Genomic DNA, 27,596 nt, shown 5'->3' with positions numbered 1-27,596 from the left:
CTGATGAAACAATTTGCTGATATTTTTGCTTGTGAGTACAGTGCTCTTAAGATCTATGACAGAGACATCATTTAACATAAGATCCCACTGGAGAAGAACACCATCCCTTTTAAGTAGAAATTAAGACCCATCATCCCTCTCTTATTGCCTTTGATTGAAAAGGAAATCAAGAAGTTGTTGGATGTCAAGATCATAGTTGCCCTAAGGTATTCAAAATGGATAGCTAACCTTTGTGGTAGTGAGAAAAAAGAATGGAGAAATCAGGCTTTGTGTTGGCTTCAAGAATTTGAACAAACGCTCTAAAAAAGACAACTACCCCCTGCCTAAGATAGAACACTTGTTGCAAAAAGTTTCAGGGGCTAGAGTCATGTCTTTCTGAGATGGATTTTCAGGTTACAATCAAATTGTTGTACATCCAGAAGATTAGGAAAAGACCGCCTTCACTACTCCCTGGGACACTTTCATGTACTCCAAGATGCCTTTTGGACTGATGAATGCTGGGGCTACTTTTCAGAGGGCCATGGACATAGCCTTTGTGGTAGAGAAGGACAAGTTTGTCCTTATTTACCTTGATGACATAACAGTCTTTTCCAACAGTGACAAGGACCATTTGCAGTATTTGAAGAAGGTGTTTCTAAAGTGCAGAAGGTTTGGGATTTCTGTGAACCCAAAGAAGTCACAGTTTGCTCTAGAAGAAGGAAAACTTCTGGGACATATTGTTTCTGTTGAAGGTGTGAAGATTGATCCAACAAGAGTTCAAGCGATTCAGACATTGTCCATCCCAAGATCAAAAAGGGACATTCAATCTTTCTTGGGTAAGATCAACTTTGTCAGGAGGTTTATTCCAAAATTTGCAGAGTTAGTGAAGCACATCACTTCCACGCTGAAGAAAGGATCAGAAATAAAATGGACAGATGGCGCAAGAAGCTCTTTTGAAGCCATCAAACAAGCTATCATGGAAGCTCCCACTCTAATCAGTCCAGACTATACCAGGGAGTTTTATATCTTCTCTTTTGCCTCTTATGATACACTTGCAGCAGTTCTATTGCAGAAAAATGATGGTGTAGAGCACCCTGTGGCCTTTTTCAACAAAACTCTGAGGGATGTTGAACTAAGGTATGACCTTATTGAAAAACAAGCTTATGCTCTCATAAAATCTTTAAAGGCATTCATAATTTATATTTTGCATTCCAAAGTGGTTGCATATATACCTTCAGCCTCAGTAAAAGATGTCGTAACACAGCGAGATATTGATGGAAAGAGAGCTAAATGGATTGCAAAATTCATAGAGTTCAACATAGAGGTGAAGCCCACCAAGCTTGTCAAAGGCTAAGGCTTGGCTAAGCATATGGACGAAGAAAATTGCAGTTTGCTAGACATAAATTGCATGGGTTCAAATTCAGGTGGTGAGCAGACAGAAGAAGCAGCAAAAGAGCAAGAGCAGAATCAGTCTTTGGCTGAAAATCTAGCCACCTGTGAATGGTATTTCAGTATAGTTCATTTTTTTACAGAAGCTAGAAGTCCCTCTAGGGCTTAGCTCAAGTCAAGCCCGGGCCATTAAGCTCAGATCTGCCAAATTCTGCATTAATAAAAACCTTATTTATTGGAGAGACCCATCAAGGATCCTCTTGAGATGTCTAGACAAAAAACAATCTGTGGAAGTCATGCACCAGTTCCATTCTAGCATCTGTGGAGGGCATCATTATTGGAAAACCACAACCCACAAGATCCTGAGAGCTGGGTATTATTGGCCTACTCTGTTTTCTGATGTATTTTCTTTTGTGAGGTCTTGTGACAAATGTCAGAGGTTTGCAGGAAGACAACAACTAAAATCTCTGCCCTTGAAGCCAGTACATGCCAATGGTCCCTTCCAGCAGTGGGGCTTGGACTTCATAGGTGAGATTAATCCACATTCCAGTGGCCAGCACAAATGGATCTTGGTAGCCACTGATTATTTCACCAAGTGGATTGAGGCTATACCCACTAAAAATGCTAATCATCAGGTTGTCATGAAGTTTTTGAATGAGTATTTTCACTGAATTTGGTTGCCCAACCAAACTAGTCACTGATAATGCAACAGCTTTCAGGGCAAAAGAATTGGTAGACATGTGTGAATCCATGGGCATTCAATTGGTGCATTCTACCTCATATTATCCTCAAGGCAATGGCCTGGCAGAATCATCTAACAAGAGTCTTGTAAGGATAATCAAAAAACTGTTGGAGGACAACAAAAAGAGTTGGGATTCCAAGTTGAAGTTTGCACTGTGGGCTGACAGGGTTACCAACAAGAAGTCCATAGGAAATTCTCCATTTAAGCTGGTTTATGGCGCTGATGTTGTTTTTCCTATCCAGCTGATTCTCCCTGTGGCCAAATTCTTGCAAGAAGAACAGGATGAAGAGAATGACATGGCAAGGAGAACGAGTAACTTGGTTGAATTATAGCAGATCAGGGAACCACTGGTTGAGAATTCAAGAATTCATCAGAGGAAGATCAAAGAAACCTTTGATAGAAAAGCAAAGGTGGACAGTTTTCAGGTTGGTGACTGGGTTCTCAAATGGGATGCATTGAAAGAAAAGAAGGGAAACCATGGTAAATTTGATGCCTTGTGGACAAGACCATTTGTCATTGCTCAAGATCAGATGAACAATATTTTCATTCTGCACAATTTGGAGGGGGAAGGTGTCTTTGATGGCCCAGTCAATGGGCAGTTTTTGAAACTTTACCTCATATGAGGCTTTAAGGCCTTAATATTGTAATAGGTTTTTCAGTTTTTGTTTTTATGTAAATAAACTCCATGCCCAATGGAACACTATGAGATAAGTTTGTTTTGATTGTTATTGGAAGACAGTAGTTTGTAGTTCTTGAAACCTCATAGGTAGGCTTTCATCCCCAGAAGGAGCCAGTGTTAGCCCTGAGGTGCAACGCTGCTATTTTGAAGGCTAAAGGAAGGAAATGGTTTGTTTTGTTGTTGTGGAGAGGTTCCCACATGGTCCATCACCTCACTCTTCTCACTCATCCACTCCCATTCTTGTTCACTCATGTCCTAACCCAACTCTCACATCATAACAAAACCCACTTTTGCCTTGGCCCTACGCAAATTAACCCATTTTTGCCCCAAACCTTACCTTTCTGCCCATATGTACCCTTTTCACATTTCTCGAGGACATCCCATACTTTTGTGTCCCCTCGCCGTCGATCTTCCCACCAATCTGATGGTCTGCACTGCACTCGATCAACATGACATGCTCGATCAATCATCATTGTTAGATCACTTCCGCTAGATCTAACGGCTATCGCGCATATCTCTCGGGCAACAAGTGAGAGGAATACCCGCCCGATAAAAGCGGTTTCCTCTCTCTCCTTCGCTGCTACGTGGCACCCGAAGAATGGAATTGGGCGGGCTCCGGCCTTTACCGCCTACTGCCCGATGACCGCTCGATAAAAACCATTTCCGCTTGGGTAAACTGCTCTCGGGCGTTATCTTTCGACCACCTCCTCCGCTCGATAGCCGTTCGATCTACTCATCTAAGATTTGACAGCTCGGACTTATTCCACTCCCGCCACGACTTCAGGCGATTGATCTCCTCCGTCTGTCTCTCCCGATCCAACGACCTTCATTCATGACCACCTCAGTTCGTCCCCTGCCGCCCAACTAGCATCCCGACTGTTGATTCATGCCATCCAACGAACCATGTGGCCCCGTACCCCACTTCCCATCAGTCACCCGGGGAGGAAATTGTCGACTCTGTCATTGTTTTTGACAGTCGGACAGTTGAACTCGAATAACGAAATACATGGCCGAAAGGAGAAAAAACAACAGCACGATGCAGTCGAACCAACAAAAATGGTCATGGAACGCCGCTAGCATAAGCGAGCCACCTGACAGCACGGCGAAATTACCAGAATTTGGTTACTGTGTTTGTTAGGAAAAGAGACCTCTGAGCTCATGTTTGCCTAGTTATGGCATCAACTAATTAGAAGACAGAGGGGATAGATTAAGACATCTCGAGCCTCAGAGGGTTTGAGAACATTGTAAAAAGCCTATAAATGGCTGAAAGTTCGAAAAAACAAAGGTTCAACTTTTGGAGACTGTGAATACTCTGTTCCTTCCAGCGTCTCATCTTCATTCTAGTAATACAAGATTCTTTTGCTGTTACATGTTCAATTGCCATCTTCTCCTCTGTTCTAAGCTTGCACTTGAATAGGTTATTCATGTTTTCTTCTGTGTCTAATGCCAGATAACTGTCATCTTATATTTGCGTTGATAAATTAGATTTGGAAGCTTTATTTACTTTTTGTAGCTAGCCATTCATGTGTTTATGTATGCATCTGCTGGTACAGTCAGTATTCTCCACCTATTCACTAAATCTATAAACTATTGAGCATTAGTGGTCTAAAGCCTTGTTAAGCTGAGGGTGTTCGTGCATGTCTTGAGTGGAAACAGAGTTGAAACAGTCATCTGACTTGATCCAAACCCCAATCCATTCCAATAGATCAGAGAACGATATTGAAGATTTATATGTTACCAAGCATTTCCGAGCTACAACCTAGGAGAGTTTCCTGGAGTGATAACAGGTCTCACCCTCTAACTATCCCTGTACTGATTGCTCCTTTTCAGGAGATCTAGTGCCCAGATTTTGGCGGCTTTCCCCACATGGTGTAGGTGGTTGTACTCCAACGACTTGTGCCCCTCTAGTGTCTCTGCTGTAAGGACAAGGATGGATCTGGTGTAACACCTTCCTCAACTGAGCCAACCTCTCATCGTTCTAGTGGATTCCACCCTAGAATTCCTGCATTCTGAATCTCCCTTGAGCCATGGGTGGTGTATGGTGTAACACGTCACAGTGCATACATTCCCAAATCTCCCATGATCTTACTGGTTACCCACAGTGGGGCCAAGATCATGCTCTAATACCACTGTAATATTCCAAACCTAAATAAACAGTGATATGCAAAACAAAATCGATTTGTGACACAAGAAATTAAAACAATCAGCGAATGCTCATTAAAACTCCAGAAATGAGAACCATCTGAGCCATTTTATTAATGAAATGGAGCAAGTACAATAATATGGAGAAATGCACCTGGGCTTGCCTCAAGGGCAATCTTGATAGGACCCAGGTGATAAAACAATAATCTCAAAGCTGGAAATGACTTCTCTTTTAATGCTCTGCGATGTCCCCAGAAACTACACTATTGACTGGAAAGGAACTGCAAGAAACACCGTCTTTGATACTCGAAAAATGCTGAAACTTCATATTTGGGATCTTTGTCAAAAACCTAGAAAAATCCAAAAAGTGTTTGGCTTATCTCCAAGCCAAATTCGAACACATAAATTGGTGCAAATTCCGCAACTACTAGCAATTCGCCCTGTTATAATAATGAGGATTTCATACCCGAATATCACCCAGAAAATTTTGAAATTTTAACCACAGACTCCTATCACAAAACCCAGAAATGGTTTGGCTGGATTTTGACTTTCCAAATCGACCCCCAAAGGCCCTATGCCCTCTAAAACTACTGAAGCACACTATCTACCGATACACCAGCAAAATCCTCCTCAAACACTCTGTAAAAGTAGCAATCACCTCCACTAATGCTTTCCTTATCTCTCTCAATAAGGATCAGCCTCAATGGCTGAGTCTCCACCTCCCAAGTGTGCACAAAATGTTGCCTTTACGCTGGCCCAGGAAGTACGAAAGTCACACTGAATGAGAGCACTCTCCTCCAGCTCCAAAACGTTAGCAAAACTCCTATGCCTCCTCTCCGGAAATTCTCCCCACCAAAACTCCTCCGCAAGATGCCACAAACAGACTCGACCTCCCTTCACTGCATCCTCCAGAAATACACACCACCTAGAGATGGATGCAACTGCTGGAAACCACAATGAAATCTCCTTAGGAAGAATGGAGATAAAACTCTCTAGGGTGGCACTCGAAGTCCCTCGAAGAAAGGGTGAGCTCTTCGCTTGAAAAACTCCTGCTAAACAACAAATGACTCGTTTAAGCAGCTCGAGCAACCAAAGAGAAATTCGATATGCCAAAGTTGAATGAAATGAGGAGAGTTGCCTTCATTATATAGATTTCATGGAGCACTTTTCCCTCCGATTTTCCCTCCATTGTGGGCCCTTGCCTAACCACCTCCATGCAAATCGAACTAGGGAGCGTGTATTTCCCTAGTGTGGGTGGCCCCCATGTGTAATTTAACCACAACAAAATAACTTCTCCTAAGTCTAATCTCCTAATAAAATCGAATGGGCCCCACTATCTCCAAAATTGGCCCCAAAATGCAATAATTAGTTTTGTTCCAAATTAATTTAGGAAGGGATATGACTTGGGACATGGTGAATGGAGAAGAACTTGATTCGTGAGACAACTTGTGCATTCATTATCACTCGAGAGGATTTTTGGTGCAATGAAAGGAAAGTGCCCCACACCACGCTACCCATCTGATGCATAGGGAGATTCTATGTAGTCTACCACCTTGCTATTCATCTGATCTCTTTCCTGCAAGGCATACTATGTCAGCGCAACCAAATCACAATAAATGTAATGTCCCTTCCTAAATTATTTTGGAACGTGATAAATCTCTACATTTTGAGGCCAATTTTGGAGGTGATGGGGCCCATTCGATTTTATTAGGAAGCTAGACTTAGTAGAAGTTATTTCGGTGTGGTTAAGTTATACATGGGGCCACCCACACTCAGAGAATACACATTCCCTAGTTCTATTTGCATGGAGGGGAAATCGATGGTTGAATGAGGAACCCACAATGGAGAGAAAATGGAGGGAAAAGTGCTCCACGAAATCTATACAAGGAAGATAACTCTTCTCATTTCATCATCTTTGGACATATTGAACTCAATCTTAGTTGCTCGAGCTACTTAGCTGGGTTACTATTTTGTTTAGCACACGAGTGTCTCGAAGCGGAGATCTCAACCCTTGCTGCGGTGGACTTTGAGTGCTAGCCCTAGGAGGGAGTTCTTCTTCATTTCAATTCGTAGCAGCAGTAGGGAGATGAGTTAAAACAAGCTATAGTTAAGTTCCAACAATAGGGAGACGAGTTACAACAGTTGTAGTCGAGTTCCAGCAGCAAGGGAAGTAACAGCAAGGAGGCCGAGTTACAGCCGCAGGGAAAGAAGCAGCAGGAGGGCCGAGTTATAGTAGCAGGAAAATAACAGCAAGGAGGTTGAGTTCCAGCAGCAGGGAGAGTAGCAGTAGCGTAGAGCAGGGAGAGTAGCAACAGCGCAAAAAGGGAGAGTAACAGCAACATAAGGACTGTGTAGCCATTGGAGTGACATTTGTTAGGGCAACATTATCCCAGGGATTTGGAGCTGGGGTGCTGGGAGATCATTTGGAGGGAAATTTGAGGAGGATTTATGGAGCTTGGACTGCATAGATTGATAGGATCAGTCACAGTAACAAAATTCGTATTTGGAGGAAGGCCAAGTTATGAAGGGTCAATTTTTAAAGGTTGGAACCAAGGGAAACCCTTTCTAGGTTTTTCTGGGTTTTTGGCAAGGACTGTGCTCTTAATTTTATAGAACTTTCTAGGCAGATCTGAGGTGTCAAACAGGGGTCCCAACTCAACCAGCAGCTAGAGGAGGTAGGGTGAATTTGGGCCAAAATCTCGAGGTCAACATTTGGCCAATTCCTTCATGGGTTATTTTGGGTTTCTTGCGTAGAGGCTAGGATTAATTTCCCAGATTTTTCTGAGCAATAGGGAAGGCTCTAATAGCAGGTCATTTTAAGCAACAACATCTTTCTAGGCAATAACAATGTAGCTCTTGGGCCGGATTACCAGTAGATTTGAGGAGGGTGTTCCATTGTTCATTTTGGGGTTTTGCTAGTTTGCCTAGAGCAAGCGTAGGTGCACACATTCCAACACCTTGTTGTACACCTCTTTCCATTTAATAAAATGAGTAGACAACGCAGTTTGGTTGCCAGTTTTGTGGTTTGATGGTCTGATTTAATTTTATGGTGTTGTTTTTATTGTTCGCTTCGCATAGCACTATTTTTCTTAGTTTGGAACATTACAGTGGTATCTGAGCATGATCTTGGCTATTTGTGGGAAATTAGCCAGAATATCATGGAAGCTTTGGGTATGAGTGCACAATGACGGGTGAAACTGGAGACAAACCCATGGCTCAAGGGAAATCCAATATGCAGAAATTTTGGGGTAGAATTCATTGGGACGATGAGAGGTTGGCCCAGTTGAGGAGGGTGACAGACCAAACCCATCCTCACCTTTACAACAGAGACGTTAGAGGTTAGCAGGCCGTGGGGGTGCAACCATCTACGTCATGCGGAGGAAGCTGACCAGATCAGGGCACTAGATCTCTTGAAAAGGAGCAGGCAAGATGAAGACGGTTAGAGGGTGAGACCAGGGGGCACTTTTGCTGGTGGAGACCTAGCTTTAGATATTAGGAGCCCGAGGAGGACGTTGAGCATGACGCTGAGAGCCCGCAAGATGGTGAGGAGCACATCGATATACCCTGTGTGTCGCAGGAATCACCTTTATTAGAGACCTCTTTGATAGCCTCAGTTAACACCTTGGTGGAGAGGATAGAGCCTACACACATAGAGCCATCTGTTGAGGGGGTTCCACCCATGGACGAGATGCCAACAGTCATTGAAGTATCTAGAGTTGTGACCAAGTTTACAGGTGATAGATGCCCACGCCAGTTCCACCAGTTTCAAGCTGGCCTTCTGGCATTACAAAGGAAGGTTGCATTAGTGTGTGAGGCTATTTTGCAGCAGAACGAGGAGTTGGAGGGCATGAGAGCGGTTTGTGCCGAGTCCACAGCCAAATTGACTCACGTTGGGGAGTGTTTGGATTCTCTACTGGTGTAGCTAGAGTGCACGTTGGGCATGAGAGCAACTCTCTTCGGGCATACATAGACGGGGTTGGCAGCACTGTTATGTTACCTTGGCCCATTGGACAGAGAAAGACAGAGCTACCTATTCAGATTTCATGTATTGACCAGGATAGCGAGATGAGATGACTCGAGTTGCATAGGGTGCAACACCCGCATGCTGGGGTTGTTCTATGTGCAGGAGTTCATGCATTCGATCCCTCTCTTGGGGTTGGATGGCGAGAGATTTTAAGTTGGTACCCTGTGGAGTGGGCCATGGAGATGGTGGTGGACTTGGGTGTAGCTCAACAGGAGGTTCCAGGAGCACTGTTATGTTACCTTAGCCCATTGGGCAAAGGAAGACAAAGCTACCTAGTCAGATTTCATGTATTGAACAGGATAGTGAGATGAGACGACTCGAGTTGCACAGGGTGCAGTACCCCCATGCTGGGGTTGTTCTATGTGCAGGAGTTCATGCATTCGATCCCTCTCTTGGGGTTGGATGGCGAGAGATTCTAAGTTGGTACCTCGTGGAGTGGGCCATGGAGATGGTGGTGGACTTGGGTGTAGCTCAATAGGAGCTTCTAGGCACTGGGGATACCGATAGTGCAAACTGGCATTGGGTTCCCGGTGGGACTACCTATCATCTCCTAGGTATGTCAGTTGACTGCAACCGGGATGGTACAGTTGACCTAGCAGTTGAGCATGCACATTCACTAGGGGAGTCTCAGTCAGCACCAGTGGCCAACCAGTTTATGGACAGACTCTTTTGGTTGTCTTGGTATGGCATTTGTACATGGGATCACTGGGTGATCAACATACTCTGGTAGGAGTTTGTCGGAAGAGGTGGCATTGGAAGGCCACCAGACGGTGCCTTGTATGGAGTTGGGGGTTCTTTGCATTTGTGTAGGACATAGAGGAGCATAGCAGTGGTGGCATCGCTGTTGACACTTGGGGAGATTCACTTCTTGGGTCCCTTAGGGAGGACTTGGAGGGGAGGTCCCCTCATCGAAGAGCATGGTGATGTGACAGTGGAGGTGATGATACGGGTTGGATGCGGGCCGACGCATATGGACACAACTTTAGGCCATCTCATTCAGGGTTGGGTAGGAGCATCTAGCGTGGAGCAGTGCTCTGCAGGTGGGCATGGAGATGCATGGGGGTGTGTCATAGTATGTTGGACTGCACTGTGGAGTGGGGGTGCCTCACATTGCATTGAGTACATGCAGGGAGTGACAGGTACAGTGACATAGGCAGGACACAAAACGGTACAGGATGGCATAGTCGTAGTCGAGGGTATCCAGCGGTGTATAGTGGCATGTCCACGAGTATTGGGATGATCAGTGGTATGCAGGGGTGTATAGTGTTGCATAGTGAGGTCTTGGAGTGTTGCCTCCAGGGAGACCCTTGAACGAAAACACCGGGCATACCTTTGGGCGTAGTTCACCCAGGATTGACGGGGACACAAATGAGCGATACTTGATGGTATCCGTGGGGACTCACATACCTAACCCTCTTCTACATCTCTCACGAGTGCAGTCGATTTTGCTGTCGACTTTCTGCACTCTGGGCATGAGAAGCAGGGGACGAGGAGCTCACCCTAGTTATTTGGGTGACACTCAACGCACTAGGGGGGAGACTTTTCAGCAGTGGCATTGGCTTGGTGCGTTAGTTGACAACCACAGGTTGGGGGATGAGGTGATCATCTGTAGGGGTGGCATATCGTTCATCACTGAGCCTACGTCTAGGGAGCTAGTTACGAGGGAGACATGTGTCACTATTTTCTCAGGGCATGTCGGGACCATGCATGAGTAGATGATATTGGGTACGGCTGAGGTAGTTTCCCAGTATGTGTCCGAGCTCCAGACCTTATATTGGCACATTATCGAGAGGGCGGATGGTAGACCCAAGGGAGATGGTTGGCAGGGACAGGAGAGATCCACATACCCTGAGTCGATTACGAGTATTAGATACCCATATTTTGGTTGCATTCAGGGGGTATCTATTTGGAACATGTGGCTTCCAGCAATCATGGGTACCACAAAGTGGCAGACATAGGGAGGATTAGCATGCATCAGATTATCCCACGATATATGGAGCCTATATATTGATCCATGCATGGACTAGAGATGAGGCATGGATGGATTCCTGTAGTTGTCAGAGCTATGTTGCAGCAGTCCCAACTAGGGGATGCATGGATTCAGTGGATTGATAGATCACTCTATCTCGTGATGGTCAGAGTCATGGCAGAGAGTGGTCTAGTTCACTCCGGGGTTGACACATGGGGGTACACAATGGCCTTCAGCGGATGGCAAGGCAGGCTTTCTTTGTGGCTGCACTGGTTCGAAGTTAGATTTAGATGGGTAGACTTTGGCATCATGGAGATGTCGGGGCAAGATGTTTCTCGCCTCTATCAGTGTTCCATCATCGAGTTCCAGGAGAGGAGCATACTGTTTGCGCATGATGGGAAGTATGTCATAGTCAGAGTAGCACAACGTCAACATGGTCACACCACTCTAAGACTAGCAGGGAACTGGGGCATCACAATTCTTCACAGCTCAATAACCTTTAGGGATATGTTGGCTACTATAGGGGGCGATCATACAAGTCTTCCATTGGGCTTTAGCGAGTCACCGATGGAGCGTGGGACTTCTGGTACCTGTACCGGGAAGGATAGTGAATGGAGCAAAGGGAGCTTCATGTTGGACAGGATGGCCTGGGATTCGAGTATTGAAGGATTCTTTCATATCAAGACAATGCCGAGGTCAGGGATGATTCAGTTGCACATCTAGGACCCTGACACATTTTGCAGTGACAGTGGGGAGCATCAGTTAGAGAGGATGCTTGTTCAGGCATTACTTGAGGACACGCAATTTTTGGTGCATTGGAGGAGCTTGCCAGATGAGGATGCTACTTGGGAGGGCGAGCACATACTTGAGCATCCAACACTGAAATTGCTTGGGGACAAGCAACATTTGAGAGGGGATGACTGTAATGTCCCTTCCTAAATTATTTTGGAACGGGATTAATCTCTACATTTTGAGGCCAATTTCGGTGGTGATGGGGCCCATTCGATTTTATTAAGAAGCTAGACTTAGTCAAATTTATTTCGGTGCGGTTAAGTTACACATGGGGGCCACCCACACTAGTAGAATATGCATTCCCTAGTTCTATTTACATGGAGGGGAAATCGATGGTTGAGTGAGGGACCCATGATGGACAGAAAATGGAGGGAAAAATGCTCCACGAAATCTATATAAGGAAGGAAGCTCTCCTCATTTCATCATCTATGGACATATTGAACTCAATCTTAGTTGCTCGAGCTGCTTAGCCAGGTTACTGTGTTGTTTTGCACACGAGTGTCTCCAAGCGGAGATCTCAACCCTTACTTCAATGGACTTCGAGTGCCAGCTCTAGGAGGGAGCTATTCTTCATCTCAGTTCATAACAGCAGCACAGTTCATCGCAGCAGCAGGGAGACGAGTTACAACAAGCTACAATCAAGTTCTAATAGTAGGGAGATGAGTTACAGCAACTGTAGTCGAGTTCCAGCAGCAGGAGAAGTAACAACAGGGAAACCGAGTTACAGCCGCAGGGAAAGGAGCAGCAGGAGGGCAGAGTTACAGCAACAGGGAAATAGTAGCAAGGAGGCTGGGTTCCAGCAACAGGGAGAGTAGCAGCAGCGCAGAGAAGGGAGAGTAACAACAACACAAAACAGGGAGAGTAACAACAACGTAAGGATTGCGCAACCATTGGAGTGAAATTTGTTGGGGCAACATTATCCTGGGGATTTGGAGTTGGGGAGATGGGAGATCATTTGGAGGGTCATTTGAGGAGGATTGTTGGAGTTGGGAATGCATAGATTGACAGGATCGATCACAATAACAGAATTCGTATTTAGAGGAGGGCCAAGCTGTGAAAAGTCAATTATTGAAGGTTGGAACCAAGGGAAACCCTTTCTATCTTTTTCTGGGGTTTTGGCAAGGAGTACGCTCCTAATTTTATAGAATTTTCTGGGCAGATTTGAGGGGTCAAACAGGAGTCCCAACTCAACCAACAGCTAGAGGAGTTAGGGGGGGGAATTTGGGCCAAAATCCTGAAGTCAACTTTTGGCCAATTCCTTTGTGGGTTATTTTGGCTTTTTTGTGTAGAGGCTAGGATTAATTTCCTAGAATTTTCTGAGCAATAGGAAAGGCTCTAACAATAGATCATTTTAGGCAGCAACATCTTTCTAGGCAGTGACAACGCAGCTCTTGGGTCGGATTACCAGCAGATTTGAGGAGGGTGTTCCATTGTCCATTTTGCGATTTTGCTAGCTTGCCTAGAGCAAGCCCAGGTGCACACATTCTAACACCTTGTTGTACACCTCTTCCCATTTAATAAAATGAGTATAAAGCGCAGTTTGGTTGCCAAATTTGTGGTCTGATGGTCTGATTTAATTTTATGGTGTTGTTTTTATTGTTTGCTTTGCATAGCACTATTTTTCTTAGTTTGGAACATTACAATAAACCAACGTACCTTAGCATAATTCAGGGAGGATACCTTGTCTGCAAGATCATCCAATCAACGAGATACATGTATAACATAATCATAACAACATATAGACATATATCGAATAAGTGCATCAACGCATAAACATCATTCTAGTTAGGTTCCCGTCATCAATGCAAGGACATATTAACAATGCATGCTATGACCTCATGCATGAAAACAACCATTACTCTATTGTACACATTACCACATGCATCTATCAACATGCATAAGCAATGCCTAATCAACTACACATACATGAGTGCATATAGTCGAGCATAAGCGATCAATTCGTGTAATCAACCTACAAGACTGATACATGTAATCAAACAACCAAGAATGCAACCTAACATACAAGGATGTAATCAAGATGCATATAATTATATAACCAATGATATACTTCTGACGATGTATTCCACAAAATCACATCAAGTTCCTCATGACAACCTTACTACAAGCATGATTAACATGATGTAATGCAACAGTACATGGTATGCAAGTGTAAGAGACACACATGCAACTGACATGCATGTATGACTAACATATTCACCCAAGGAGAGCACAATCACGCTCTAATACCAATCTGTGGTATCAGATATGACCCAAAGAGAGCGCAACCGCTCTGGTACCAATCTGTAACACCCCCTCTTCCCAGGTCTACCTAAGCAACCGACCAGCCGGGGTAAACATGCGACAAGAGAGGTCACTATAAGGGATTCAACCTCCTTGGTGTCCTTAAGGATGTGGAATCGACAAAACATATCAAACAACCCATCCACATCAGCAACAACACTCTCAGGAGACATGCCAGGCACTCAGACATCCTGTACCTAAGTCCCACTGGTGTTTTAAGCCTTTTAACCCCTGGTCACTCTCATGCTATAGGCATGACAACGTCCATAAGCCAAAGTCACTCTCACAAGCCTATGTGCCAACGTCCCTGGACTCTTTTCAGCAAAACTGTGCCAGTGTTCCCGAGGTTTGAGCCACTTTTCTAGCCCAAAATCCTGGCCTCTGCCCAAAACTTGTTACAACCTCCAAAATCCATCAAAGACATGATGACAAGATAAACAAATCAAAAATAAACCTCAGGAGTAGCCCTGAGCATTCCCAACCACGACTGACATTCTGTTAAACACTTGACATCAATGCAACCTACAGGTCTAGGATACAAGTCAGAGCATAAATGACTGAAAAAACTTATGAAGCATAACCAGAAGGATCACCACCTTCTCCATTGAACTGTTATAACATCAACTAGGTCTTGCATCCATCCATTTAACAATTACAAGTAAATACATGAAATAACCATGACATGAACCAATGATTTAACCATGCTTATAACCAATATAAAACCATATAAATATCAGAGATATGACAACCATTAAATCCACATATAAACTACAAAAGTAAGAGAACTTAGCTTTTATTAATCATAGGCAAATCCGACCAGGTTCTGGACTTCCACGTACTACCCGACCATAGACATGGCTGAACCAAATCTCTCTTTCAGCCAGTCACCCCCATGCCATAATCCAAGCATGAATGTGGTATCTCATAGAACAACTAATCCAAGAAAAACTAAGCGAATCCAGAGGTTAAACGACCTCCACCCTCATCAAACTGTGATCACACCAAAACCAGTGCTCCGATCAAAATCGAATTTAACTTGGAATGCCATCCGGAATCGATCACTATCCTTTGAGGAATTTTTCGTCTCTTTGTCTCTCAAGCTTTACTGCAATCCAATCCCGGATCACTAGGCCCTAAACCGAGAATACTCTCTCAGGCTTTACCACAATCCAAACTTGGATCACTAGGCCCTAAACATAGACTTCTCCCTCAGGGTTTACCGTGTATCTCGCCAAAACTAGTCAAGGGATTCCTAGGCCTTTGGGAATGAACCTTGAGACCACCTCCACCTCGGATTCCGAAATCCATCCGGCAAACCAATGCTCAAACCGAGATAAACATCCCAACATACCATGGCATCCAGAAAAAGGCAAGGCTAGGTTGGAAACCATTGTCATAACTCGGTAAAGCCATGCCACCGACAGCAAGAGAACCATATACCAACATGCAAAGCCATGCATGTTCAAATTGTTGATTTGGGGTAACATCGGATGTGCTCTAGGCCTCAAATTTTGCAGGGAGGCTTGGGCACATGTATTCCAAAGAACCCAGAAAGCATTTTGGGAAATTCCACCCAGAAACGATTTTATTAAAATAATTAATATTTTTTAATGGGACCCTAAGTCTAAACTTAGGAAAATAAAAATATTAATGGGTATTAATCTAATTGTGGGTGTAACTTCTAGAAGAAGACGAGGATCAAGCTAAAATGATCTTAACCATTGATTAGCTTTTAATTTGGGCTGTTGAATGTCAACGAAAAGATTATTTAAGGGAGCTTGAGGGTCATTTGAAAAACACACCAAGAGGCTCTGGTTGAGAAGATTTCTTGCAGTTGAGGGGTTGGGATAGCATTCGGAGAGAGAGAGAGAGAGAGAGAGAGAGAGAGAGAGAGAGATTTTCTCAGCCAGAGAGTCATCAATAGAGAGAGGTTGAGATTGATCCAACAACTCTCACACAGAGGCTGACGCAGGGCCACATAGAGCCAGCACAGAGGGTGAAAGAGAGTCCGAGATTTTGCTAGGCAAAGTCAGTTTCAGAACCCGACAACCGGGGTGTGAGATCGGGAGGCTAAGAGCAGAGACTTCGAGCAGAAAATCGATCATAAAATTGGGTGATGCAATGCCTAGAAAGGTTGACGCAGGGACTACGTGAGGATTACGCAGAGGTAGCGTAGGGCCGGCCAGAGGCACTTCATCCAGTACCTGGATCAACCGTGATTTTGTCATTGATTGTGTGAGGTAATCTCACAAACCGTTCTGCCATTATTTCTCTCTCTGTAACTGAATAACCCTTGAGGTATTCAAAGATGTATTCAGAATTTGCTACTGCTTAATAATAAAACCCTTAGAGTTGCTGTACCGGTTTTCCCACATGGGTTTTTCCGGGGACATTTGTCCAAAAATAACAGTGTCATTTGTGTTGTATTTCCTTTCTTGCTCAGTCTCTTGTTTCCGCATAATTTAATTAAGTGAAGGTTTCATCCATCGCTGAGCAGAAGAGGGAGTTCGAAAAAGCTGGAGGAGGCAGCAGTTCGAAACCCTAAAGGGTTTGCGCAATTCCTAGCCAGAGGACTGAAAGTTCGAGGCAGTGTCTCTCCAAGTGAGTCGACGGAGAGGACTTCCAGCTCAAATTTTTGTTGGGGCAGAGGGAGCAGCGCTGAAGCCTCAACGTAAGGAGAGTTGGTGGGATGCAGATTTTTCTGCATGCAGTTCGCTGGGAAGAAGATTGTCAGAAGAGAGAAGAGAAGCACGACTGAGGGAATTTCTTCCTCAGAGAATTCCTAGCCAAGGAATTCAAATTCTCTAGAGTTGAGCAGCAGCAAGGGGCAACAGTTTTACTAGATCCAGCAGAGAGTGCGTAAGCTAGCCCAGTAGCAGCACAGAGGAGAGAGGAGGTCATTCGACTTCCTATTTTTGGCAGAAATGGCAACCAATGGCTTGAGGGATCAGGATAGGTTGGACAGAGCATCCAACTACATCATCTGGAAGGCAAGAATGTCATTCCTTCTAGATGAGCACGCCCTCAAGACATATGTCGACAACATGGTAGTTGTGCCCGCAGATCTAGATCCACTGAAGAAGTACAGATCAAAGATGGGCAAAGGCCAAGAGGATGATCCTTGATGGAGTAAAGGATCACGTGGTGTGTCATGTTGCTAGCAGAGTGACTGCTAAGGAGATGTGGGATGCCTTGGCCATGTTATATCAGGGATCTTTCGAGCAGCGGAAGATGTACTTGGAGTAGAAGCTAAGATCTGCTCAGATATCGAAGGGGGAGCATGTGGATCCATTCCTCACAATGCTGAAGGAAACCCGTGATAAGTTGTCTGTTGCGTGGCATACACCTCAAGATTCAGAGTTGGTTAGATTGGCCCTCAAGTCTGTCTCAGATGAGTGGCAAGTCTTTGTCTAGAGTATCCTGGGGAGAGCAGCATTGCCGAATTGGGATGAGATGTGGGCAGCTCTGAAACAAGAAGAGCTGAGGAGAGACTTAGTCAAGGTCAAACTTGACGGAAGTAGTAGCAGCAGTGGGTCGCAGCCCAAGGAGGAGGATAATTCATCCCTTGCATCGAAGGGACAACAAGAGTAGTGGAGACGTAAGAAAGACGTCTCGAAGATCAAGTCTTTCAGGTGTGGTGAGATGGGTCACTATGCTACTCAGTGTCCTCTCAAGAAGAAGGACAAGGATGAGAAACACAATCCGAACGCTGCACCCGCGAAGATCGAAGAGGAAGAGTTCGCCATGACAGCCGAGATACCTCCAGGAGGGAGGTGGCTGATTTGGAGTTGTAGTTCGAAAGAGCTACAGATGGGTAGGATCCTTGAGGAGTCCACCTCTTGGATCAATACCTTGCTACGGGAGCCCAGTTTCGTGGTAGCAGGATGGACTAGTGTCAGATGGTGTTGAGGAGTGCCGGAGAGACAGTTGCAGTGGCTAGGAGCACCAAACACTGAATAGCACGGAGCAGAGTTGGCAGCAGTGCAGATGGCAAAGAGCAGAGGTCAGCAGCAACATAGTAGATTCGGAGGATCAGCGTAGAGACTACCAGCAGTCAGGCTTCAACATTCACGCGGTATCATACTAAACACAGTTAGTTCAATAATTTTGGATGTTTTTTCGTTGTTGATAGAGTAGCAACAACAGTTTGCAGTGCAGTAGCAATTGGTAGTGGCAGTGCTAGCAACATCATAGATGCAACAACTGAGAGGGAGCTGTAGTACGGATGCAGTGTTGACAGTGGCAGTGTCAGGAACAGTACAGTTACAGCAACAACGCAATAGTTGGTGGACAGTATGTCAGACATCAACAACGCAGAGGACGATGCTTCAGAGTCAGAGCAGTATGTAGCAACGTATATTGCTAGAGCACATTCCTCTCTAAGAGGGAGTGTTGATTTGGGGTAGCATCGAATGTGCTTTAGGCCTCAAGTTTTGCAGGGAGGCTTGAGCACATGTATTCCAAAGAACCCAAAAAGTGTTTTGGGAAATTCCACCCAGAAACGATTTTATTAAAATAATTAACATTTTTTAATGGGACCTTAAGTCTAAACTTAGGAAATAAAAATATTAATGGGTATTAATCTAATTGTGGGTGTCGCTTCTAGAAGAAGACAATGGTCAAGCTAAAATGATCTTTAGTCTTTGATTAGCTTTTAATTTGGGCTGTTGAATGTCAACGAGAAGATTGTTAAGGGAGCTTGAGGGTCATTTGGAAAACGCACCAAGAGATTAAGAGATCAAATTTCTGAAGTGAGAAGTTCTCAGGAGGAAGTTCTAATCGAGAAGATTTCTTGTAGTTGAGGGGCAGGGATAGCATCCGGAGAGAGAGAGAGAGAGAGAGAGAGAGATTTTCTCAGCCGTAGAATCATCAGTAGAGAGAGGCAGAGAGTGATCCAGTAGCTCTCATGCAGAGGCAGCGCAGGGGGTGAGAGAGAGTTCGAGATTTCGCTAGGCAGTCGGTGTGTGAGACCGGGAGGCTGAGAGCAGAGACTCAGGGTAGCAAATCGATCAACAAACTGGGCGACGCAGTGCCCAAAGAGGTTGATGCAGGGACTGTGTGAGGACTGCGCAGAGTGAACATAGGGCTTGCTAGAGGCGCTTCATCCAGTATTCGGATTAGCCGGGATTTTTTCAGTGATTGTGTGAGGTAATCTCACAAATCTTTCTGCCAGTATTTCTCTCTCTGTAACTGAATAATCCTTGACGTATTCAAAGATGTATTTCAAATTTGCTACTGCTTAATAATAAAACCCTCAGAGTTGCTGCACCAATTTTCCCGCATTGGGTTTTTCCGGGGACATTTATCCAAAAATAACAGTGTCATTTGTGTTGTATTTTCTTTCTTGCTCTGTCTCTTGTTTCAGCGTAATATTTAATTAAGTGAAGGTTGCAGTGTATGTATTACAATATTTGCCGTAGGAAACTGCAAGTAATTGATTTAAAGGAATTTAACAAATAGGAGTAATATCGTAGTTACTGCAGTAGGGATTATGGTTGTGGAATTCTCACACAAACCAGCTAGGAAATCACACATGCAAAAGGTTACCTACAAGTATTCATGTTGAAGCTTCTTGATCCCGCTTTTCCTTCCTTTCCTTTGCTTGCTTTTCTTTCCTTGTTCCAAAGCTAGAGTGCTCCAAGAAAACTCTTAAGTGACCAAAAGTGAGAGAGAGAGAATAATGAAAGAGCTCCAAACTTGAACTAACAAAAGGTTACCAATTGATCATCAGAAGCCTTTTTATGAATGAGGTCTCTAATTTTTTTATTTTCTAAAATTTTCCTTCAATTTCTTTCTCACATGCAACTTGTGACCTTTCACCTTACTTTTCTCCTAATTTCCTTTATTTTCCTAAATGAATGTACCAAAAATGCCTTAGCCTTTTCCAATTTTCCTTAGCCAAAACACACATCTAGTGATGCCCACTAGGATATCTTTGCCCAACATTTAGCTTGGAATAAGTGTCCCTTAACCGCAGTCTTATTTTTCCTTATTAACTTTTATTACATGAACTTTTCACCAGGGCTGTTACATAGTGCTTTTGATGTCACTTCCAGGACATCTTGTCCCAGATGAGCCTCATGGACACCTTGATGCATCCCACTGTTCTATATGGCTCAGAGATTTGGGGATCGTCTTTACTTGAGTCAGATTGGTCTTCAGTTGAGAGAGTCCAAATTCATCTTCTCCGCTGCATCATTAGATGCAAACAGACAGTATCTTAACACATCATCCTTGCAGAGTTTGGAGCTCAGCGCTTTCGGCTTGAGACAATATTCAATTTGGTCTCATTCTTGCATCGTGTCCGAGGATTTGTAGACTCGATAAAGAGTAGGGACCGTTACCCTTACTTCGCATATTGCTCTTCTGGGACTATTGCTCGTCCTACTCCCTCGGGCTGGGCTAGATGTTGGTTCACATGAGTTTCAGATCTCTTAGAGTCATTGGCCATTCAGTTGGATCGTCTCCCTCCTTTCTGATATTCCTTGGATGCCCCTAGTGACCTTCTACCTACTAGACAAGAGTTGAACAAGATCATCAGGGAGGACATCTACAGGCAGTTAGTCCAGGTCACCTAGGTCAATCCTCTGGGAGGATTGCACCCAATGATGGCTTTCTATGCTGAGCACTTCTTGGAGTTGAGAGACGAGCTCATTATTCGACCCCAATATATGTTTCACCACTGGCAGCATGCTCTTTGCATTCCTCTAGGCTAGTTCAGAGTAGGTTCTCATAGACTTCGGGTAGAGATGGACCACTAGATTGATAGACCAGACAAAATCTGTTAGGTATGTCATTTACAAGAAGTAGAGACAGAGGTGCACTTCATTTTTGCATGCCTTATCTACTACGAGATCAGAGGAAGGTTCCATTGCTTGTTCAAGGACTCTCAGACCCTCGCAGACTTTTTCAGGTATCCCGATCAAAGATGTTTGGCCCTATATATGCAGGAGGCTCTCAAGTTTCGAGCGCATATTCTTTAGCATCCCATCAGACTAGACCCCAAACAGAGGATCACGACATTTTTCAGGGTACTCAGAGATGGGCACAAAGAGACCCATTGATACCGTTTCATATCCAAACTCTAGACCAGTGAGGATTGTGGGACCTCACCCCACCACATGAGATCTCAGCAGCAAAACTCAGATCCATCCCTGGGTGACGAACTAGGTCCTTCCAGACCTCAACAGTGTGCGAACTCCCCCAAACAACGATTTAGTGGACAGTCCGCACCTCCCACTGGCCCTTCATCGGGCCAGCAAACTTTGTGGGGTTTTTTTTCAATGTTCTTTAGTCAACCTCAGATGTTAGGAAAGATGAGTCTGATCCTCAGACCCATTAGCCCCTAGATTTTCTCCGTCAGGGCATTTCATACATTGTATCTTTTATGTTCCTGCATTGTACCTTTTATATTCATGCATTGTATTTTTTATAGGAGACCGTTTGGTTCTCCCGCATTGTATGGACATCATTGTACTCAACAGCCCCTTTGACCCACTTTGTGGTCATTAGTTGGACATAAATATAATTATCTTATCTTATCTTATGGTTAGGACTGTTTATTTGATGTTTGAACGCTGTTTGTTTACCTAAGGAAGAAGATTATGTGTGGCATGTTATGGTTGTCTTGATCTTGTGATGAAATCAGATTTGAAGATAATGATGTATTGTTAGCTGTTTGTTCTATAAGAAGGTTTTCCTAATTTGTCTACTTCATCTATGGTTTGTGGCTGTTCCTTTATTGTTTATGGTTACACATTATTACATGGAACTTATGATGGTGCATCCTCTTTAAGGGATCTCAATTATTCTTGCATAGTCTGAAAATCTGTTTTGGACTAATTACGGCACCTCAATGAATGGCTTCATTATGTCTTCACCATAATGTTCAAACCCTCTTCCTCTTTGATCTTGACTCCATTGCCCAATTGGGTAGACATGGGACTTGGTAATCCACCATCCCTTTATTTCTAATGAACATCTTCAACATTCTTTTCTAGAGCTTCTCCCCTTGTGCCGGAAAGGAATCAGCGTAGAGAGAGAGGAAGAGTTGATGCGCTGATATTTGGCAACCTTCTCAAGTCCTTCTAAGGTTGCAGTTTGTTTAGGAACTTGGATATCTATGAGTGCAGGTCTAGGAGGTAACATGGATGAATATCTTTCACCAAAAATATCTTTCCCAGTGCACAAACCATTTAATAGCCATCTCATCCCCATCATCACAAAATGATCATGACACATGGTCGAAGATCTTCACCTAAACATAGCTATAGAAAGAATATTCCTTCATGATGGTCACAGAGTTACATCTAACAAAGTCTGAACCAACCACAAAGTCATATTACGTTTGGCAAATTCACCAAATGAGGATGACATTGAGTAACATTACCAATCTAGAAACTCAATGCTCCACCACCATTCCTGAAATAGCACCTTCCCAGAGTAGTAGTGCCTTAGTAAAAAGTCAGGATCATTAAAAATGAAGTCTCATTACTAAAATGATGCATACATGAACCATGCCATACGTAAAAGCTGATTGGAATGGTACTTAGTAAAGATAGCACTTGTGCCCTAAAATGTAGGAAAACCTGGAAACAGAACCCTGCCACCACAACCAGACTCATGCATGATCCTTGCTATAAAAAATAAAAGATGGTTACCCAGAATAATACTTGCTAAAAATAGTAAGTTCACCAAATAATCTCCCAATGTCACAATACTTGCAATGGACGCCACTTTCTAAAATTAGCAACACCCAAAAATAGAATGTGCTAAAAATAGAAAGTACCAATAACTGAGATGCATGCATCTGTAGTATGCAACCAACTTATCATTCCAATGCTCTGCATGGCATTGTGAATGTGATATTGCATGTAAACGAAATCAACCTGCGAGCATGCAGACAACTCCATATGTTGTTAAAATAGCATCATCTGATTCGTGTGTGACCAAGGAACACACATATGGTATGAAGTCTGACATACTGTGGGTCACACCTGCTAAAAGTAGCAGTACTGCAAAATCACAGGCATGTCTCTGAGGACTGAAACTAGGTCTCTGAGCTAATTCAGATGATAAGTTGATGTGAAACTGGCACAAAATCTCTGAAATCTCGAAGTCACGAAATCCCCAGTCTACGGCCCAACTTGATAAGGATAAATTGCAAATCTGGAAGTTAGCACACGGATTTCATAAGGTTCACTCCAGAGTGCTAATAACTTGACCAATGATACCCATCTAGCGTATGTTCTCTTTTGCATTTTGCATTTTTTTATTGGAACATCTTGCAAAAATCTCGTGGAGCATGTAACTACCTTAGAATATGTGTGTATCTTATTCTTACTCCATTTTAAAAAAATATGTTTGTGGGAGTTGGGGTTAAATAAAATCATTTGGTTATTGCACGTGACTTCAACTTCCAAATAGCTGAATTGTGTAACTTAATATCCATTATTGGATGTGTTAATTACGATTGGTGCTTCCAGAAGTGAAGGGAAGACATAAGGTCTTATTTTAATTGTGTAGGGCTTCAATGTGGGAAAATATAAAGAATGATAGCTTCTTTATATGCATGGAGATGACAAATGCTGTCTTATTGGATGTGTTAATTACGATTGGTGCTTCCAGAACTGAAGGGAAGACAGAAGGTCTTATTTTAATTGTGTAGGACTTCAGTGTGGGAAAATATAAAGAATGATAGCTTCTTTATATGCATGGAGATGACAGATGCTGTCTGGAGACAGTTCTAGAACAATACGTGAATGACATGTAATCATGGGCACAAATATACAAGGAATTGCTTTCAGATAGCGATACTTTTGTGCAAAATTTTCACCTTATTGCGCAGCTACTTTCATTATTCAATGCGTTTGTAATCTCGTGGTATATGTTTCTAATGTGCAGGTAGCTTGACGAAATTGAGCTCGTTGACATTCCTTACGCCAATGTTTGCTTCAATTTTTGGGTAAGATAACCTAACAGGGTAGCCTTGTTGTGAGCCTTTTCCCCTGAAGTGCAGTGTGCTCTATTGTCAAATGTTATTGCTCTTTTCATCATCTTTTGAAATAGTAAGGGCCAGAAATTCCTTGTTTAAGCATCTGAAGGCTAACATCAATGAAACATGAGGCTGTTCTGATTTTATCAAGGTTAGAGCCAATCAGGTTTCAATACTTTATTTCTTAAATCCATCTTTTACCTGTCTGAGCAATTTTAAGTATGTTTAATCCTCGTTAAGGTGTTAAGTTCGCATAATTGGGCATTTTCTATCATCCAAGTTATCTCAGGGTATATGGCTTCCATTGATTTATAATTTACCATAAAATGAAATTTCTTACGTGGACTATCATATTTCAATTGAATCATTAGCGGAATTATGAGGTTAAAATGGGAAAATAATTAAATAATAATTAAAATAATAAAAGAACAGTTTTGAATTTTTGAAAAAAATTAAAGAAACTATTTCGTTAATGTTGAGGTTGGAGAACTGTTTGTCACAAACGTATGTTTGCCCAAAGTTTAAGCACTTTCAGGGGCTTGAAGCTTACTGTTGATGTGAAGAGTGAGTATTAGACTCCTATATATAAAGGGTGTTAAAATATAATCATTAGAAATGGAGAAAAGATTAAATGAAGCAGATGAGGAGCTAATGATTAAATTTTATTTTATTAAAAAAGGTCTGTAAACAAATTATTGAAAATTAAATAAATTTTTAACTCGAATAATAATAAGAAAGTAAAATTTTAAATATATAAAAAGGTCAATTTAGGAGGAATGTAAAATATCCCAAAAATAAATAAATTATTAAAGAATTAGATATATTTAAAATAGAAATAATTGTTATTTTGAAAGAGAACAAATTATAAATTTGACTTGAATAAAAGAAAGAATTCTTATTATATTAGAAAAAAGTCAATTCAAAGAGGAATAAAAATTTTATTTTAAATTATTTTAGAGATGGTCACAATTATAATTAAATGGGTAAACATAAACATATGAAAACAAATTATTAGTTAAAAAGGTTTTAGATTATTAAAATATTAAAATAAATTTGGTTATATGAATTAAAGTATAAAATGATTTTTAAACTTTGGTAAAAAGAATTTAGTTAAAATGATCATTAAAACTTGGTAAAAAAAATATCATGATTATTAAAACTAAGATAAGAATTGAAAACCAAGAAATTAAAAGAACCATTAATGCAAATAGAAATTTTAATTTATCATTTTTATATTGAATAAGAAATTAATTAGGAAAAGGGAGCTGAATTAAAAGGAAGAAAGAAAAAATGCTAATTAAAGATAAAATTAAACTAAACTAAATAATTCAATAGGAAGAAATAATAATTAAATTAAACGAAATAATAATTAAATAAATAATTAAATTAAATTGAAAGCAGAGGATAGAAGAGAATATTCAAAGGGTGGAAAACGAGAAGTAGGCAGAAGGAAAAATGAGGAGGGGGTCAGGGGCAAGCCGGGAGGGGGATGGAAGAAAATAGGGAAGGGTAGGGGGCTAAGAGGGGTAAGGACTTGAATTAAGGGTTGACATTTATAGGAAAGTAAATAAATAGGAGGTTTTTAGGATTGGGTTAAATGATACCTATTATCACCATTAAAGTTGTTAGGGTGCTTTTCAATATCAAGCCCTAATGATTTGGTTGGAATGGAAGAGTGAGGAGGCTAGGATTTTGGTTTTATCAAAACTAATAAGATGATTGATCTTATGGGGTACTTTTCAATTTCAAGCCCCAATGATTTGGTTGGAATGGAAGGGTGAGGAGGCTAGGATTTTGGTTTTATCAAAACTAATAAGATGATTGATCTTATGGGTTTTAGCAATGCGGTTGTGGTAGGTGTCAACCATATGTTCTTTAAGGCGAGTTTTAAAGGATCTACCAGTTTGTCCTATGTAAGACTTTCCACATGAGCAAGGTACTTCATAGACTCAGGGGCCTAGCATAGGGTCGATTTTGTCCTTAGCTGATCTGAAGAGCTGGCTAAGGGTTTTCCGGTTTGAAAAAAGTTTTGATGCTCTTTCTAGAAAAAAATTTGGAAATATGATCATTAAGTCTTTGAATGTAGAGTAAGGTTACCTTGGCTAAAAGAAGGGTATTGAATGGGTTTTAGCCTAGAGGTAGAGAACAGAATGAAAGGCTTTGTTAATCTAGAATGTGGAATAACAATCAAATTTAAGAAACTACTTTTTTAAATGTAATCTTCTGCTTTTAGGAATTCCCTTAAATGAGCTCAGCATCAACCTATGTTATTTTCTCTCTGAACTTCAATTAACTTTAGGGTGGTTGGAACCATTTTTTAAGGGAAAATGAGGAAAGAAAAGGCAGGTTTTGTTGAAGAATAAGTATACGACAATCTGTTGATGATTGTTCAAGTTTTATATGCCACCGCTTTCCATGCTGAAGTATCCTTGCTTGAAGTAATTTTGTTACAATTTCAAATGCATATTTTAAATTTGGACTGAATTTTGTTCTAATGGTTGGGATCACAGATATGTTTTCCTGGACGAGACATTCTCTCCGATCCAGTTGCTAGGGGCACTGGTAACGGTTATTGCTATATACATGGTTAATACACGCAGCAATGTTCAACCAGAAAGTGACTGATGCAGAATATTCTCTGTTGGGAGCTGCAACAAAGTCAATGTGTCTTGGGCATTTTTGCATTTTTTAAATTCATGACACCACTCGAGCATGGAACTCACATATTGTAGTACGATGACAAAGCATCAGAATCAGTCCTATATGTTTCTACTATAGCATTTATTATGTACAATCTCCTATTCCGAGAGGCTTGCAAATATGAACCATTGGAACGACATGCAGAACTGCTATAGTTGTTATATTTTGCTCTCTTATATAACCGAGCAAAGTATATTTTCTACATCACACTTACACTGGCAGCGTTTCGGATCGGTTAAAGCTGTGAAATAAATAGCCTCCACAGGGTTTACTCTCAGTTGCATTCCTCCAAATAAATATCTACGCGCTGCTGGTGAGAAATATAACAAGTTCAATCATGGAGTTCAAGGTCCAACTGGGTCTTATTATGCTTTTTCATGGACACAGCATCATTTCGTTTGTTAGTGGCATTGAGCTGTAGAGCAGCACTAAATGTCAACTTGTACTGTTGCCATGTGAAGCTTAACCCCACTCAATGTGCATCTTTCTCTACATATCAAAAGGTAAGATCAACACCAAAAGCTCTGGGTTCTAGTTAAAATGTGAAGAATTATGGATTCCATTGTTTTCTTAGTCGTTGGTTGCAGACAATGGACATGAATTTGTAATAAGAAATAAAGATATGTAAAGAAAATTAAATAGTAGATGCCACCCTTACTCCCCCCTCTCCTAAAGTCTCTGCAGTGAGATGTCTCATTGTCTGGATGAGTAATTTTCTAATAAATGATTAATGATTCGTGTTAGATCTAATTCTTTGATTTGCTCAAACATAGCTCCATACTTTAGGCCCATGTTTCCCTGGTGGCTTAGGAGCTTTTCTTTAAGGTTCACAAGGAATGGCGGGGGAGATTTTATGGTAAATATTTTCCATTTCTGTTCTCTTGT

At 42.2% G+C, this 27,596-nt stretch overlaps 1 protein-coding gene across 3 annotated transcripts in view; it reads left to right on the top strand.

Moving 5' to 3' along the window:
* The window catches only part of LOC149191514 (nodulin MtN21 /EamA-like transporter family protein), a 338,056-nt gene extending 310,683 nt beyond the window's left edge, over positions 1–27,373 (top strand). For 2 of the 3 annotated variants that reach the window (XM_089404310.1, XM_089404309.1), the window contains 2 exons: positions 23,921–23,981; positions 26,522–27,373. In XM_089404310.1, the coding sequence (XP_089260436.1) occupies positions 23,921–23,981; positions 26,522–26,636 (176 nt within the window). In that variant the 3' untranslated portion in view covers positions 26,637–27,373. The remainder of the gene's footprint in view (positions 1–23,920; positions 23,982–26,521) is intronic. The other variant, XM_089404311.1, reaches the window with a different exon arrangement.
* The last annotated feature ends 223 nt before the right edge of the window (positions 27,374–27,596 follow it).

Source organism: Pinus tabuliformis, chromosome 2_2 (genome assembly GCF_031772625.1).
Source record: "Pinus tabuliformis cultivar Carrire ecotype Pingquan chromosome 2_2, CPIR1, whole genome shotgun sequence".
In the NCBI taxonomy this organism is placed as follows: Eukaryota; Viridiplantae; Streptophyta; class Pinopsida; order Pinales; family Pinaceae; genus Pinus; species Pinus tabuliformis.
Note: the sequence above shows the minus strand (reverse complement) of the source record. Positions and strands in the feature narration are given on the sequence as shown.